We start from the raw sequence: 16,973 nt of genomic DNA, 5'->3' as shown, positions 1-16,973 counted from the left end.
ATTCATCTTCCGAATAAAGAGGATGTAATTTTAATTAAGCATACATTCTTTGACAAATCTCATAACCTAAAAACGTAACTCGTAAGAGTAACGGGAGCAACGAACCTACAAACAACGATATTCGTTGCGAATTTCGTATTGGCCCAGAAACAGCGCGAGGGGCGTTTGTAAATCACTCGAATCACGAAGCGTCGAACGTCTCGCGCAAAAAATAGACATAGTTTAATGTTGCCCGGAATTATAGTAGATAATAGAAACCGACACTGAACGAGCGACGTCGCGGCGAACACGACGCTGCCCTCTGGTGAGTGTGTGAGGTGCTCTACACCTCTCCCTTCTCCCATCATCTAACACCGAATACCTGATTTATAACAACTCTCTTGCCAACCACCTACACTTAAAATTTCTTAACCACTCATAAAATTGTCGTATAAACATATGCGGTGTTTGTCCATTGACGCTTTGATGTTGAAAGGCACATGCAGTTTATGCTATATATTATTCTGCTTGTTTTTGGAATGTAATATTTTTTCAGTATTAAAAACCTATTTTGTGTGTTTTATTTATTTATATGTGTTAAATTTATATGTTCGGGAATATTCTTGGCAACCATGCAAGTTTAAATTGTAAACCAAATATGTATTATGGTCCGCTTTATCCATTACGCCCACACATCAAATATCATTTCATGAATAGCGATTCAATTTTGTTTACAGCTTAAATTATAAGAGAAAAACGAGTCAATAAAATGCCGATGTACCAAAGACCTGCTTTCTGGCGAGTGCCCCATCAGCGACACGATCCTGAAGATGAGCCTAGGAACTTTGGCCAAAGGAAATTGGTACGTTTATTATATCTATTGATTTTTATTTATAGACCATTAGGAATATAATGTGACTTTGGATATTTTTTATTTGTGATATCACGAGTTGACATGTTAGTGTAAACGTTCGGAGACAAATTTTTGGTTAGTAAAGTTTATAAGATGGGCATCAGATTATTCTGGGGTGGGCATGGACTACGAACCACCCCTTCTCCCTCCCCTATCTTTCTACGCTTATGGTGGAGTGGACGCTTGCCATGCCACTTGCGTTTACTACTGTTGTTCGTAATTAAATAGTTTTCCTAAGGTGTACAGACAAAAATATTGAATATTGTATTAGTGTTTTTACATGTCCTATACAGACTTTTCGCAAATTTATTCAATATTTAGACATATTTTTTACTGTTTTATTACATTATAGATTGTAGCAGTTAACTGTATAATACAATAATTTATATTATACAGCGGCATTAAGCCAACGAGTACATTGGACAAAATGGGTGTAAATTTCTTATATAGCGCTTTATTGCTTACAAAAACATTGCCAAATAATAATAGTTACTTACATATATGCCAAAATACAAATATCTGTGTCAATGATTAATGATCTAATAATACCTACCTAAGTTGCATCCATTACTACGCCAATCACGAGTCTGTAATAGACATCGCAATTATACTGCCCTGACCTTTACCTTGAGTTCTGTTCTCATGTGCTATTTAAAGGCCGAGGAAAACAAAAGTGATTATAACACTTTTAATCACACAAACACAGGTGATGTGGTGTCAAGAGATCAAAGGGAGCAATCACCTTTGCTGCCTTGTAATAAGTTTTGAGTTCTCTGTAGTCCATGTAGCCGTTCAGTAATATTTTGACATACACAATCCGTGTTAAATGCATATTCAAAATATTAGAAAGAAGTAGGTATTATACAAACGAAATTATTATTGCAGTCTGTTATAACATCTGCTCGACTCATTTAGAGATACAAAAAAATAAAATAAATATATTGAATTATGGAAACCTGATAGCGATCTAGTCTAGTCTTTAATCTGGTAATGTAAACAGGAGTGCACAGCTGGATATTTGGACATCATCTTCCGCTGTTCGAATTAGGTCAATTGCGGTAGGGTTATCTAGTGGCGCACAGTGGGGACTCGGGGAGGGGTGTAGTTTGCGGTAGAGCTAATTCGGATCGCACAACGTCGCGTCCTACCGCCGTGCTCGCAAGTCTGCGCCCACAGCGCGCCCGCGCAGTGCAACGGTACTGACGTCCTCACGCCATGGGGCGGCTGCACACTTTCGTGGTGACCCTGCGGCGGGAGACCCGCGACACCAACTGGGGCCTGCGGCTGGTGGGCGGCGCGGACCTCGCTACCCCGCTCATCGTCACGAGGGTACGCCTCTCGCTTACTAAACGTAAACAATGAACACCGGTGTAAACAAGTCCTCGGTTTGTTTTGTATGTGTATCTGAGATTGACCGTTTTGGTTAGATGATAACTAAATATAAGAATTTGGTTGTTTATTATTGCTTTAAATTAAAAATATATTGCGTTGAAATTTGAAAAGTTTTTCTTTAAATAGTTAGATACTCTATAATAACGGAATGGTAGAAAAAAGCAAGTTCGAGATATATATCTATCGTTCGACAGCTGTTACTTCGAAATGAAATGACCCAAATAGCCAGATCATTTTTGGCATCTGAACCTATTAACTCTTGTTTGTTACTTTTATACTGTCGCGGAATGTGACATGAATCTGAGAAAGCGACCACTTAAATTTCTTTTATAACGAAAACAAAATTATTTCTTCGACATGCTCAAGCATAATTTTTGTTGACAGTTTTATCATCTCGATTATTCGTTTAATCTTAAAAAAATCCGCTACATCAACATCATATCATCTACTTCTAGTTTGTCTTTTCTAGATTGTTCTTGTAGGTCCAGTAGGAGTGCTTAATTCAAATTAATCTTATTTTTTAATCAATCTCAGATTCTAAGCATATGAATAACAGGATTATATAAATTTTGAAATTAATTATGTATAAATTGAAAATACAATATTTTTTAACCGTAATCTTACACAGCGAACGAAAGTAATAATTATAGTCTAGCCAGAGAACTACATAAGATGATTCGTTAATGAGTGTTTTCAACTTTTTTCCCTATATCCAATAGTGGGCGCCGAAAGGCTGACTTGATGATGATAATGATGAAATTATTTTTTAGCTTCACGCTGTAGGATACACATACATATTGCACGGTACTTAATGTCACACCTAAGACACATCGATCCACTTTCCGCCGAATCTTCAAGGCATTGGTATAGGCAGTGTTGAGTGGCGAACCTCCACGTCGAGTTTTTACCTTGTTTCCAGAACGAAGAAATGAAAATATTATTTCATTCCCCTGAATCGAAATCGTGTCAACTGTCGTGCTTACAGTCACGGCGGCCTCAAATTGACAAATTAGGAACATCTTTTATGATTTTAGTAAAGTAAGGCAAGACAAGATACAAGTGATTGTGACGCTACAGTAAACAAAATACATATACGTTCCAACTGTGGGGGAGGCTCTTATATTTATTTCTTGTTTATATTAAAATGAATTTAATTGCAATAAATTTGGTGGGTGGCAATTGTTATCATATGAGTCAGCTGTAAGTACCGACACATGCAAACAACGCTACTATACTGCGTTTATTTATAAAAGCAGGGTAAGCTCAGGATGTCGCGCGTGACCGCTAGGTCATGAAACATTGAATCTATAATATTTAATGTTCATTTTCAATTTAATATTATCGGTTTCCACTCTTTTGAAAGATTACATTAAAATTTGGGTAGAAAATGGAAAACGGAATTTATTAACACTACATTATCTCTGCCCAAACTGCAATGTCGCAAAACTTGGTGTTTTAAACTGAAAAAATATGCATATAATAATTTTATACGTACTCCGTACTCGTAATGTTTGCAGATCTATATATTTTATGTAGCTTTATATCTTAGCATGAACTTGATGACATGATATTTACACACATTACTCGTTCACAATGTTCGTAATCTGGATTTCTGGACAAAAATCATTTGATAAGAAAAGATCCCTTCCCTTAAATACAGGGCCGGTTTTAGCACTACCGGCGCCCTGGGCGAAATTTTTAACTACATTTCAATAATATACAAAACAGAGAATGAGTACAACGAAATAACCATGTATTTAAAAAAATATATATGACAAAAACTAATAAAATTTCACTTCTTCTAGCCTTTCTATCTGCGAACTCTTTTATTGGGCATTCAAAGTCTATGTTTTCTGCAATTTTATTTTCAAAGTTGATAAATATTTCAATGACGATGACTTTGTTTTTTTTTTAGATATTTAAGACGACGGTGACTTTGTTTTTTTTTTTTTTAGATCTTAGACCATTTTAAGACATCTTTGCGCAAAGCGTCCTGAACGGGCGTCTACGGCGCCCTTTTTATCCGGCGCCCCTGGGCGGTCGCCCAGGCTCGCCCTACCCTAACACCGCTAGTGCTAAATAATATGGTGATAATTCCACGCATTCTCATTAGTCAAATTATCAATTTCAATACAAGTAAACTGGTACAGTAGTATCCTATTAAGGTGCGAATACTATATGAGTAGTGAGGCCGTCGTGGAGCATTTATGCGTATGTAAAAATGTACTAAGTATATTCCACTTGATGGAATGATATAACTTCATTTCCTTACTCTATAGTCGAATAGCAAGATAGCCCGACGTTGATTTCGGCCACCCAACACGCAATGTCTTGAAACGAAATGTCTTAATATTGATTTCCCTCTACTTCCTTGTACATGCGGGAGATAGCTTGAAAAGTGAATATATTTTCTTTTGCCAATTATTATAATAAGCATATATTAATACAATCTTACATAAAAATATATGACGAGGTTTTTATATTATAATGTTCGTATATGTAGAGCAACGCTTTGTAAATTTATAAAACATACCCTAAAACAAAATTGGTAATTCTCTAACATTTATATATTGCCCAAGGGCGTATTCAGAGGATGCACGAACGTATCTGTACAAAGCTAAAGCCAAAAAGAAAATACTTATCGAGATACGCCCATGGTATTGTACTATATAACCATTGGTATTGTATAGTATAGTAAAGCATTTAACAATAACATATGGTTATATAGTATAGTTGTTTCAATTACAATTATTTTTCCCTGTGATTATTTTAATAAAACATCAGTTACTTCTACTAACTTATTTTAACTTTAGTAATAAATATAGAAGTTATTAGAACCTTACGTACGTCATTGTAATGAAATCAAATAGATTAATGTATAGAATAGCGTGCAAATGAAATAAAATGTAACGAATTTTATTATAAAATATAAGTAGGTAGTAGATCTTACAACCTTGTGCTAATTTTTTAATTTTCATAAAATATTTTGATTACTTGGATATCCTCTACCATCTGTCGTTGATGACTAAACAATCTAATAATATATTATCTTCGATATAGATTTGATAGTTATCCATCCAAAATATTTACATAAATCATAAAATGGCGTACTGCATTTATTCAATTCAATGTGAGAATGCACATTCCTTAAAAATATTGTTTATTGTGTTTTTAACAACTTGGATTTCAACAAATATAGCATATGTAAGATCTACCAAAGTCATAAGGAACCAATGAAAAAAAAACATATCTAACGCATATAAGCTTCTTTGCTGCCACAATGGCACGGGTCCACACTGGCACACACTCATTGATCCCTTAAAAATATCTTGACGTTCGACGACAATATAAGTGACGTTGCTTCGTAATGGTACCGTCAGTATAGGTTTGTCTGACCTGTGTAAATATAGGTTTGTCCTCGCCATTGACTCGGAAGCAGCTTGATGGATTTGCACTAATCAGCCGTCGCATCAGCCGGCCTCTATGCCTGAGCGGCGGTTGTTTTCAATAAAAATGTCAAAGACGGTTGGCACGACAACGTAGATGGACGCATTTAGCCTGGCCTCGCGCCAGACTCGATGCATAGCTCCCGTCCCAACCTCCCCCTTGCCCAGTCACAAGGTCGTCCTAGATGTCAATTTCGATAAATTTTCAGACTAGATCATAAATTATACGAAAAGAGACACAAATCTGTGGCGCTATAGGCCTATACTATACTAATACTTGCTTCCAACATCAAATAAAACTAAAGAATAAACATGTTTATTGTTTTGTTTGTGTTACATTTCTTATTTAAAAGTTAACTAATTAAATCCACACACCACATAACTTACCTAAGATTTATCTACGTAACTCCTAATGAACTATAAATATATATTTAAAGCGCACCTTGGAAAAGAAGTTGAATGTACTAATAACCTAGTCAAAAATTCCAAAGTGACGTGGAATGGACTTTTTTTACCTTGGAAACAGATGACATAATTTCAGTTTCAGTTTTATACAGCTCATTCGGTTAGTTACTTGTTTTATATGAATACTTTTAAATTTTAATATTATATATTAATTTTCATAGTTGTTTTTTTTAGAAAAACCATTTTCCATATATAAATACTAATACTTTGTAGAGGAAGACCATAGATATCATTGACATTATATGTTTAAACTTTAATAACATTTAAATTATATAGAAAGCTTAAATTTTCTATTAAACTGTTCTGATATTTCAGATAACCCCCGGCACTCCAGCTGGTCGGGAGCTGGCGAGAGGTGACATTATTGCAAAGATTGACCATTACGACGCAAGAGACTTGCGACATGAGGATGCGCAGAACCTTTTTAAAAATGCACCAAATCAAATAAAACTCGTAGTACAAAGGTAAAATAAGTTTATTATCTTAAACAAGTCGTAACTGATTTCTTATATCAGAATATTACATCACATTGCACTTAAAATAAAGTAGGAGCTGTCGATAAACCTTGAATCAGTTTCAATTTAATGTAATACCCTCTGTGATGGAGCTGGTAAATCACACTTAAGATTATTTACAATATTGATTACGTAACGTCTCTGGTAAATTTCTTTACATTAATACTTATTTAAGTACGAACTAAATAACAAATAACTATATAACTTTTACATTGTCAAAATTTAATTATTATTGCAGTAACTAGTATCACCATGACTACAAATGTAATCCAGATATTAACAAAACTATTCTTATTACATGTAAAAATAATATTATAAGTCTTTGAAGCACTGAATTAACGTGATTCGTCACGGGTACGACTGTTTATTTATATCACCTTGTGATGATGAGTGTACCTGCAGAAGCAGTCCAAGCTCGCACCTGTACACTATGCCACGTTCTCCTAGCTACGTAGGGCGCGTGCCCACGCCTACGTACTATCGTATGGCTGAGTAAGAACCACCTTTAGTCTCGTTGTCGTAATATGCTTACAAATCGACTGGCATGCTTCTTCTGCCTATTTATAATGTAAACAGCTCTTGATTATTCATTTTTGAGTAATTAGTGTAACGCAAAGTACCTATAAAATACTTAGAATTTATTTATATGTATATAATATACACTTAAAAGTTATATCTATTCACAATAATTCAGCTAAAACGTATTTATGTATTATTAAAATTAAAAATTTGCTTTTATCGTTGTAATATGTAATGTATGTAGTAGATATCTTAACAAAGTCGTTCTTATGGATCCTTTATATATTTATATTTGCAGCTGCCTAAAGTAGTTAAATTACTAACTATTTTAACAGCGTCTGTATTAAGAAGTTTCCATATGTCGTCACTTTCGTGGTGAAGAGAGACAACCCACAAACGTATTATAATTTTAATATTGTCACTCTTGATGTGTTATAGAATCATAATGATCCGGCTAATCTATAAGAAATAATAAAATGTTGCCTTACTGAAACTTAACAAAAAGGTACCTTCGTGGCTCAGCGGGAGAAGCGTGTGACTGTCGACGCAAGGGTTTGGGGCCCGATTCCCACTCGGGGGAATTAAAAAAAAATAGTTTCATTTCCTCACTCTGATAACAAGGGAAAGTGTGGCAATGAGTTCTGCCATTCAACACGCAACGCCTCGAGAATTCCCAAAAACTGGAGAACGGAATGTCTTAACCCTAGGCTCCCACTGCCTACTCTGCTATATGGGAGTTCTGTAAAAAAAGTTGTGAGTTAGATAGACAAGTACCATTGATATATAATTATCAAAGATCTAGAACCTCTCATGAACAACCATAATAGTTCAACTATACTATAGCATGTATATAAATAATGAAATGTCTATATAAGACAAGGCTCGATTAACGTACTGAACACCTATATTATATTTATTTAATAATAGTAGGTACCTATGACATTATAATAGTACCATAAACATAATTTTGTATGTACAACCCACAGAACAAGGGATATTCACGAATTAATTTATAGATATATCCTTACTAACAATAAAATACGTACCTAGAATGTATTCGCATGTACCTACAGGGACGAGGATCGTGAGGGCCCGAAAAGAAATCAGTTTGCTCCGCGCTCTCCGCTTGCTAACGCTGTCCCTCCGCCCTTCAGGTAACTTAACTAATTAATAGTATTGGACCTTGTCTGAGTTGTCTGTCATTCTGTCTCATATGTTATTAATTTGTATCTAATTGTCATTGTTTGTATTATGTATACACCTATTTCTAAGAAAACAACGTACTTATATGGGAAACATTTAGTATAGTATATATCCATATAATGTTGAATCTCATATGCCAAGCAATCTCTTCAAATATTTAAAAATCCATATAAAAATGTACAATTTTTTAGATTAATTATTAAAAACATAATATGTTCTATTGTGTATCTATCCTATATTGCTTATTGCTATACGAAGCTATTGAAATGACACAGACGAACCCTCTATTTTTAATGCAGGACAGCAAGCCCAATGCCGGCGCCGTGGCGTGGACCAGAGTCGCTACCACGAAGCACGCCTGTACCGCCTTCTAACTACTCCATGCCGTCACAGGTGCCTTTCCAAGTGCAGCAAGAGGGTGAATATAGGACCCTACTGCTTTCTCCTGCTTCAAATCGCACTGATGAAACCGTTGATGAGTCTATACAAAGCCAGGTAATTCCTCTGTTTAGTGTTTTACATATTATTTAAGTACTTATTATGTATATTTTTTATCGATATTTTGAAAAAAATATCATACTTATAAGTATAATTTTGTAGTTATTAGTAACAAATCACTGATTAAAATTTAAGTCTCATTCCTCATGTCCTCATGCATTCGAAGATCAACCGAGATCTCCCCTACCCCTCTCGTAGTTACGACTACTTTGTATTACCCCGGCCGCCGTTAAAGTAGGTAACGAGTATCTTAACACTAGCTTCTGTCTACTTACCCGGTTACGGTCACGAAAAAATATCTATTAAATATATAAAACATATTACATTATAATATTCCGTAGACATTCGTAGAACATATGTAGACACAATTACTGTAAAGAACTAAAACTTTATAATTTACTTACGTAGATATTTATGAACTTAATAAATATTGTAATGTAATTCGTTCGTCTGTGTCATTACAATATGAACTTAATAAATAACCAACTCAGGGGCAAAATATATTTAAAACACTTTGGTTTTCTCCCTCTGGCATGGTAGTCCGATCGCGGCGCCGAGTCCCGGCACTCAACACGTAGGTAGGTATTCGTATTTCAAAAATTGGACAAAAATATTAGAAATAAAGTGTAAGTATTATTCAAGGCTATTAACATTCGGCTCTATCTATTTAGCCTGGTATTTGCGAGAAAAACAGAGAATCTAGGTACCTACTGGTATCTAACTAAGAAGAAAATTAAAAACAAGATAAATGACTTCCTTATCAATATTTATTTTATTGTATTATCCGACTTTACTCTTAAACTTTAAAAATATTATATCAGGTCCGATTTATTCAAAAAAATATTTCTTTGACGCAGATAGTTACCAAATTATAATTAGCACTTTGCACTGATTGCTTAAGAATAGAATATTTTACTAGATCAAGATAGGATGAAGAACTATCTGTAGACCTACAGATATAGACCTAATGTATACATATTATATTATGAATCAACCTTAAATCGTCATTTACCTCAATTATCTTTAGCTTTGATCTTTAAATAAACAGATAAATATTCGAGAGGCAATAATAATGCTTACAGTACAAATTTCGTTTCCTTGGATAAATATATTAGGCAGATAAAACAAGATAGCTTAAACGTAAGTGTCGAAACTGTTAAATAATTATAAAATCATTGACCTACGAATTAAAATATATTTGTAGGCATTAATTAACTAAAATTTTGTCTATACTATTTTCAAACGTCTAAATGAGATTTATTTATCGTAGATACTGCTACTTATATTGTTTATTGGTAACGTCACGTTGCTCTTTCCCAAATAAATTAGGTTAACTAAACTACTTTTAAACTCAGATGTACGTATATAGCCTGGCTTCTAGCCAAAATACTTTTATTTTGTTACAATATTAATTAGTTAGGTATGGAATATTGGAAATATTCGAACTGACAGCACACACAGACTATAGTATTCGTCGAACATAGCAAGCGGCTGGAAATGTCTATCACTGAGAAGGAAATAGAAAATCCAGAAACTTCTTCTAATTCGCTAAGATCGATCTGAATCATAGGCAGCGAAAATAGTTTTTAGTGACGGCATATAGCTCCTTATACACAAGCAAAGTAATGGTGGTTAATGGGACGTACATATGAATATTACATTTTGTTATTGAATCGGTCTAAAATCACTTAGAATATGCTAATGCCATTATAATCTCACAACACCAAAATATATTATCGTAGTTAACCTTTTGGTCGTTATTTAAGAAATATCAACAAAGCAATTTATTATTGCAATTTGATTTAGTTACATTTATTGGCAGTTACAGTGAGCTAGTAAATAACGTACATTTCGCACAAGGCTCTAGGCGGAGGTTTTCGCCCACGCCGACGCCTATTTTCCCGTCATATTTCCAAAATAGAATGCATTGAAATTGGTGTTTACTGAGAGGCAGCGGCTGGAGACGCAGTCCGCGATCACTCGCTCGACGACACGTTCGCTACCCGGTAACACAATGGCGGTCAACCCTAACTTCTTCCCCAACGGGTACCAGGACCCAAAACACCCCGATGAAGAAGTCGTCACGAACTGGGTGCGTCGTCAACAATGCCCTATATTACCCTAACTTCTTTAATCTATGTAGTGTATTTTACTAAGCTAGAACTAAAGTGATAATGTGATTTTATTTACCATTGAAGCATTTAAGATGCTTACTCGGTGAAAATTTAATCTGGCATTACCTCTTAAAGCAATGTGTATCAAGTGTTCGAATATAAACGGAAACGATACTTGAAATGCTCTATATAACAAATTAGTGATGTAATAATCCAAGTTTATGTTATTTTCTCGATATTTATTTAAATTGTGTTACATAAATATAGTCAATCTTTCATTAGCTCATTCTGTAACATTTTTAACGTATTGTTTACATACAACAATTTCCCACCTGAATTTAATTGAAAACCAACCTTCCGGTGTCTGTTTTACATCGTTTACATAACTTCTAAATTTCCATCTCATTCACTGAATTCTATGTTTATATTCTTAGAACATATTAGGCGTTCTTTATCATGTATAAGACATCATAAATTTAATATAATCTACTAATATATATTACTTCTCAATCACTTTTACTATAAACTAATTCATTAAACACTATGTGCCAGCTGTACGATGTCAGCGTGTGCGTGTATTTTTAGTTCAGTGTCATTTCAAATCTTGTTTCTGATAGGAATTTTATTATAGCTAAGTATTCAATGTCATTTTCGCTATTTTACTAACATAAAAATATCTATTCAAATAATAGTTTTTGTGTTAACGTATTGTCCTTGTGAATTAGATTAGAATTTTAGTCCCATCTTCAATTTATAATATTATATTTTAAAAAACATTTAACGTTTATATTAATGTTACTGTAATTTAATATTATTTTTTGCTCTAATGATTTATGTAGAGTACAATTATGTTCTGTTTGAACATGTTTCTGATGTATTTCCAATTAAGAATATAAAAAGATTATACATTCTTTTTAAAAGTAATCACTATACCTAAGTACTTGAAGATTAACAAATAACGATTATAGTTTGATATATCATATTATAATTATTTAATTTTTAATGATTTTATTTACAATTCTATATATTATAGGGTTACACTATAAAATAGTGATTAGTGATTACACTAGAAAAAGAATACATTATTTGTAAGATTTTTTATTAAATTGCCAATATTAAGGGTTGCGTCAGCGCCTAAATCTTCAGCTTTGTAAACATCCATCGGACGGAAATAAACGTCGAAATTTGTTGTTCGCCGAATGGCACTGTTCACGCTTTTGGATACAGTAACAGTCCTCGTCGTCATTAACGCGAGGAACGCGAAGTTTATTAGTTACTGCTTTATGTAACCCAGTAAATCCAAGCACGGTTCGAATAGTAGTTTAAGGTTCATCTCTAATTCTTAGAGTTAAGAAATTCAGAAAATCTATTTTCTCTAGTATGCGCATTAAAAATGGCCACGACCTACATTGATCAAATAATTACAGAAATAAAACGAAATGGTGTCGAGAATCATAACCCACATGAAATAACCTCGCTATAAAATTAGATGCGTCTCTTCACATTGAACTACTAGGTACTAATGTGTATACATTAATATATAGGTACCTAATAACTTATAAGCTATACTTTAATCATTATAATGGAACATACATATACCTACCATGTACTTTATACAATGCCAGAGGTAATTAAGCTGTAAAAGTTAGAATAAAATTATAATTACTTTCTTTCAACAATTATTGTTTATACTACATTACATTTATTAGGACATAGATATTTTATATGTTATTTAATTAAATGTACATAATTTAAAATGTTCTGCCAGCCCTACCGTACGACCCCGCTGGTGCTGCCGGGGGCGAAGGTCCGCCGCGAGCCGGGGCCCACAGAGAGCTACCTGCGCCACCACCCCAACCCGGCGATGCGCGCGGCCCCTCACCACGACTACCGTGACACACTCATGAAGCAGAAGGTATAAAACAATGCTTTAATTATTTATTACTATATTATATAACAAATCGATCACTATAAATTTATATATAAATTGGAGCCAGAAACCAATTATGGGAAATGAATCCACGAGTTCTGACGAGGTTGGTAGAGCTGGATAATAATATTATTGTAATTTCATCGTATTGTATGAATATATATTATTTACCTGCTGTTATCTAAATTACACGCATTAGTTTTTACACACATTACACTGTAGCGTTCACCGCCAATAAGCATGTGCACTTGCAATTTCACACTTCTGTAAAAATACCTTTTCCAGCTTAAGGTAAACGTCGTTCTAAATTATGTCTCCATTAATTAAAAGTCACACATAATATTTGGTTTCAACAACACAAAAATATGTTAGCCTTCGCATACTCAGACAAATAAATTTTAAACAGTTTTGATAATTATGAAATTAATAGAACATAATCTCGAAATAATTGTTTAGAGTTGTAAATTATATAATCTAATTAGGTACACGAAGAACAAAAACAAAAATGTTTAAATTGCACATTATAACGTGTAGATTTTTGATAAAAACTCAGGTGGCCGAATCAGTGTTGCAGCGAGTGGTCGGTGAAGAGACGAATAAGGTTATTTAACATGTCTGTGTGACAGTTGCCTAAAAAAAATAACTGTAGCATGAATTCACAAACTTCTGTTACGAAGCCTTGTTTTTTTATTATTATTACATTTGAGGATGCACCGAACGCATGATAAGTTAAATCATATAATATAGCAAAAATAAATTAAAATGAACTCGGTGCATACTTAAACTTCATTTGTCTATATTACATTTTTTTTTCTTCATCGATGAAAATTACATTAATTTTACATTAATCTAACTCATGTCTTGTTGAATATTTTTTTATAATTAAAGAGTAATATTTTTAATCGTGTTACATTTATATTTTTTATCTTGATAAGTATGGCATTTATGTAACCAATCCATACTTTTATATTATATTTTAATCATTGAACAAATGCTTTGATTCTTTCAGCATATTATTATTTTCCATGAATGAAATAAAAAAAAATCATATATATTTTCAGGTGGTGCACAAACAGTTCAATTCGCCAATCAATCTATATTCTGAACAAAACATTGCCAACTCAATTAGACAACAGACGTCTCCTCTGCCGTGAGTATTTAAAAAATATTTAATCAAAGATTTAAAACAAATATATTCCATACAATATTTCTTTAGTACACGTAGAATATGAAAAATAATGAAGGTCATATTAAAGTAACGCTCATCTTAGAACTGAAATTCAAGATCATGGCTGCGTGCCAAACGAAAATACCTCGCATTTTGCTATACTTACATACTAGATTTTAGTTTGATACAATATTTGTTGAGAATTTCCCTAGTATAGTTTATGACCACTTGGTTGAGTAATGTTTCGAAAAGCAGTAGGTTCAACGCCTACGTTATTATAAAAATGGTTAATGTTTTTTTTATTACTAATTCAAGCACCTATTTTAGTTAATATCTGTAATTTGAGACTGTCTTGGCGCAGTGGCACAATCGGAACTGGAAATGCGACGACTGTGGGTTCGATTCCCATTCGGGGGAATGAATTATTATTTTTTAATATTTTCATTTCTTCGCTCTGGAAACAAGTCAAAGCGCGGAGTTGAGTTCTGCCGAACGCCAAATTTGGCAGAACGTGGAAAACGGAGTGTCTTAATACTAGGCTCCCTCTACATACCCTGATATATGCAGGATACAGAGTGCAGCTATAAAAATTGTAATTTATAACACATCGATGGGGTGTATTTTCATTGTATTTGACGTAATATCGGCGCAAGTTTTGTATAAATCTCACTGCACATAGTTACTATTAAAACAATTAAAGTTTCTAATGCATTATATAAATAAATATCCACGAGAGCGTTTAAGGGCATTCCACATGTTATTTAATAAATGATTTTGTTTGCTTGCTTAGCTCTAACGGCCATTACGGACGGCCGCACGTTGTCAAGAGGCAAGTGTTTTACTAGAAACGCCGCCAAATCTGTCGACACCCATCTCACATGACGCATTAATGCTTCTTTATTTTTATTTTGCTATCTCTTCGACTCTTTCAACTTCTGTCAGACCGTTCAAACGGCGGCTACGTCGACGGTCGCGTTCACGAACGAGAGCATTAAGCATACGCGCCTCATGTGCATTTCACGTGACCACTCGTGACCACCACTAGATTTTAGATATATATTAGTTTAAATTATATAGTAAAATTAAGTGAACTTATTCTACACGATTAATGTTAGTATTTTTATCGACCTGTCCTTCCTAAAAAACAAACACTAAATCCGTCGTCTACACTAACCCGCCCCTCCGTACGAGTCTAATCGTTTTCTGTCTATCGTATTGCGCCCGCTAACTGACTAATACTAACTCCCCCCGCGCCCGCGCCCGCCCGCACCCGCCCGCGCCTGCAGCCACAGGCCCACGGTGCTGTACGACCCCGCCAAGTCGGAGACGTACCGCGCGCTGCAGGAGGACGCGCTCGCGCCCGGCGGCGTGCAAGAGGTGCCCACGCCCGTGCAGAAGGTGTTCTCCGCGCCCGCGCCGGCCGCGAAGGTGAGTCCCTAAGCCCCACCAACTAAGAGTAGAACACACAAATATAACTGTAATGAGTAAATTAACAAATAAAATGTGGAAATACCTAAATTTTAATTAAAAAATTGCAGTGTAACCCTATGAAATGTGATTTTTTTGAGTAATTTACCAATTATTTGTAATATTTAGTTTATATCTTGAGAGTTTAAAATTATATAATAACACCATTATTTGTTTTAGAAGCCCGCGCCTGCTCCGAAACCAACGAAACAACCAGAATCAAAAGCAAAACAAACGACATTCGTAAGAGAATTACAGTACAATAGCATTATAATTGCGTCACACTGTTTGGCACTTGGCAACCATGTCCAGTCCACCACTCCGTTCCTGTTAAGACACTTCCGTCCTCCACTTTCGAAATGGAGTGAATGGAGTGGCGAAACTCGACACAGTTTGCCTCGTTACCAGTACTAAATGTTTAATAAATGAAACGAGAATCGAACCTACAACTTGTCGTATTTATAGTTCCACGCTTGTACCCCTGGGTCGTGGATTGGCCTCAATAATAATAACATGGACGTTTGTTTCACTTTTACGCAAAAACCACTGAAAGGATGAAACTTTGTAATAAAATAGCTTAAACATTACAATAACACACGTATTGGCATTTATGTACATTGTTTATACATATAATATGTACAAATTAACAAGTTTAAGCGAGTAAAGCCGCACGTAAGGCGCTGGTGTTACCTAAATATTAAAATAATTTTAATGTATATAATTTGCAGGTGAATTCGTTACAAGAAGAGCATATTCAGCAATCTAACTCCTTCAAGCGCCTCATGTACAACGTGCTGGGTGACACCGAGTTCTAGCGCGGCACAGCAAAGACACGATCGTTTACAACTCTGTGATCATACTCGTATAAAAACTGTCAGCGATGAAACAAATTTCAACCAAAAAAACCATATCTCCAAAACTGTTTAAATAATACCTACCCGTGTATTATTTACAACAAGTGTGCTGCAACTTTGACGCGTCTCTGACCATACGTTCGATTTAATAATGATGAGAGGCTTTTAGACTCGTGGGGTTATGTTAGTTAACGAATTAAACTAACTATTTTAATTTAGGACGCTACTATTTTAACGCTCCCTAAGTGTGTAATGTTATTTTTTCGGTGATTTTCTAATACTCGAGTATCAGCGATAATATATTTCTTTACACTAAGTAGAAAAGTAACTTTAATTATTTATTACTAAGTGTTGATTATATCTGTTTGTACAGAAATATTATGTATACATAATTATGTAAGAAGAGTTGAGTGTACAGTCTAGTCACTTCGACCCGAGCTCGGGCCGCACGAGAATGAGATTCGATCATTTTTTTTAAATAAATTATTTATTTTTATCTATCTAAAGAGT

At 34.4% G+C, this 16,973-nt stretch overlaps 1 protein-coding gene across 8 annotated transcripts; it reads left to right on the top strand.

Annotated features, from left to right (window-relative positions):
- Positions 1 to 156: 156 nt before the first annotated feature.
- On the top strand, positions 157 to 16,963 carry Zasp66 (PDZ_signaling and DUF4749 domain-containing protein Zasp66). Of its 8 annotated transcripts, none has more exons than XM_085196844.1 (13): positions 157 to 304; positions 717 to 841; positions 6,511 to 6,659; positions 7,113 to 7,202; positions 8,303 to 8,383; positions 8,732 to 8,927; positions 12,813 to 12,959; positions 13,528 to 13,575; positions 14,036 to 14,124; positions 14,933 to 14,971; positions 15,429 to 15,570; positions 15,790 to 15,852; positions 16,338 to 16,963. In XM_085196844.1, exons 2-13 carry the CDS (start codon positions 749 to 751, stop codon positions 16,422 to 16,424), a joined length of 1,224 nt encoding a protein of 407 aa, XP_085052970.1. In that variant the 5' UTR covers positions 157 to 304; positions 717 to 748; the 3' UTR covers positions 16,425 to 16,963. The 8 variants fall into 8 exon arrangements, with proteins under 8 accessions (XP_085052970.1, XP_085052971.1, XP_085052969.1 ...); XM_085196845.1 differs by lacking the exon at positions 157 to 304 and adding an exon at positions 502 to 520; XM_085196843.1 differs by lacking the exons at positions 157 to 304; positions 717 to 841 and adding an exon at positions 1,998 to 2,221.
- Positions 16,964 to 16,973: the final 10 nt, after the last annotated feature.

The sequence above is a fragment of the Heliconius melpomene genome, chromosome 13 (assembly GCF_056956725.1).
Source record: "Heliconius melpomene rosina isolate 202511_hmr_F chromosome 13, ASM5695672v1, whole genome shotgun sequence".
Classification (NCBI taxonomy): Eukaryota; Metazoa; Arthropoda; class Insecta; order Lepidoptera; family Nymphalidae; genus Heliconius; species Heliconius melpomene.
This window is presented reverse-complemented; position numbering and strand designations above follow the sequence as displayed.

Bases quoted from the DNA above. Each gene is read 5' to 3' on its own strand.
- Zasp66 (XM_085196843.1), top strand. From the start codon at position 2,108: ATGGGGCGGCTGCACACTTTCGTGGTGACCCTGCGGCGGGAGACCCGC. The intron at 7,203-8,302 runs GTAAGAACCACC...ATGTACCTACAG, and splicing joins ACGTACTATCGTATGGCTGA to GGACGAGGATCGTGAGGGCC. The intron at 15,571-15,789 runs GTGAGTCCCTAA...TATTTGTTTTAG, and splicing joins CGCCCGCGCCGGCCGCGAAG to AAGCCCGCGCCTGCTCCGAA.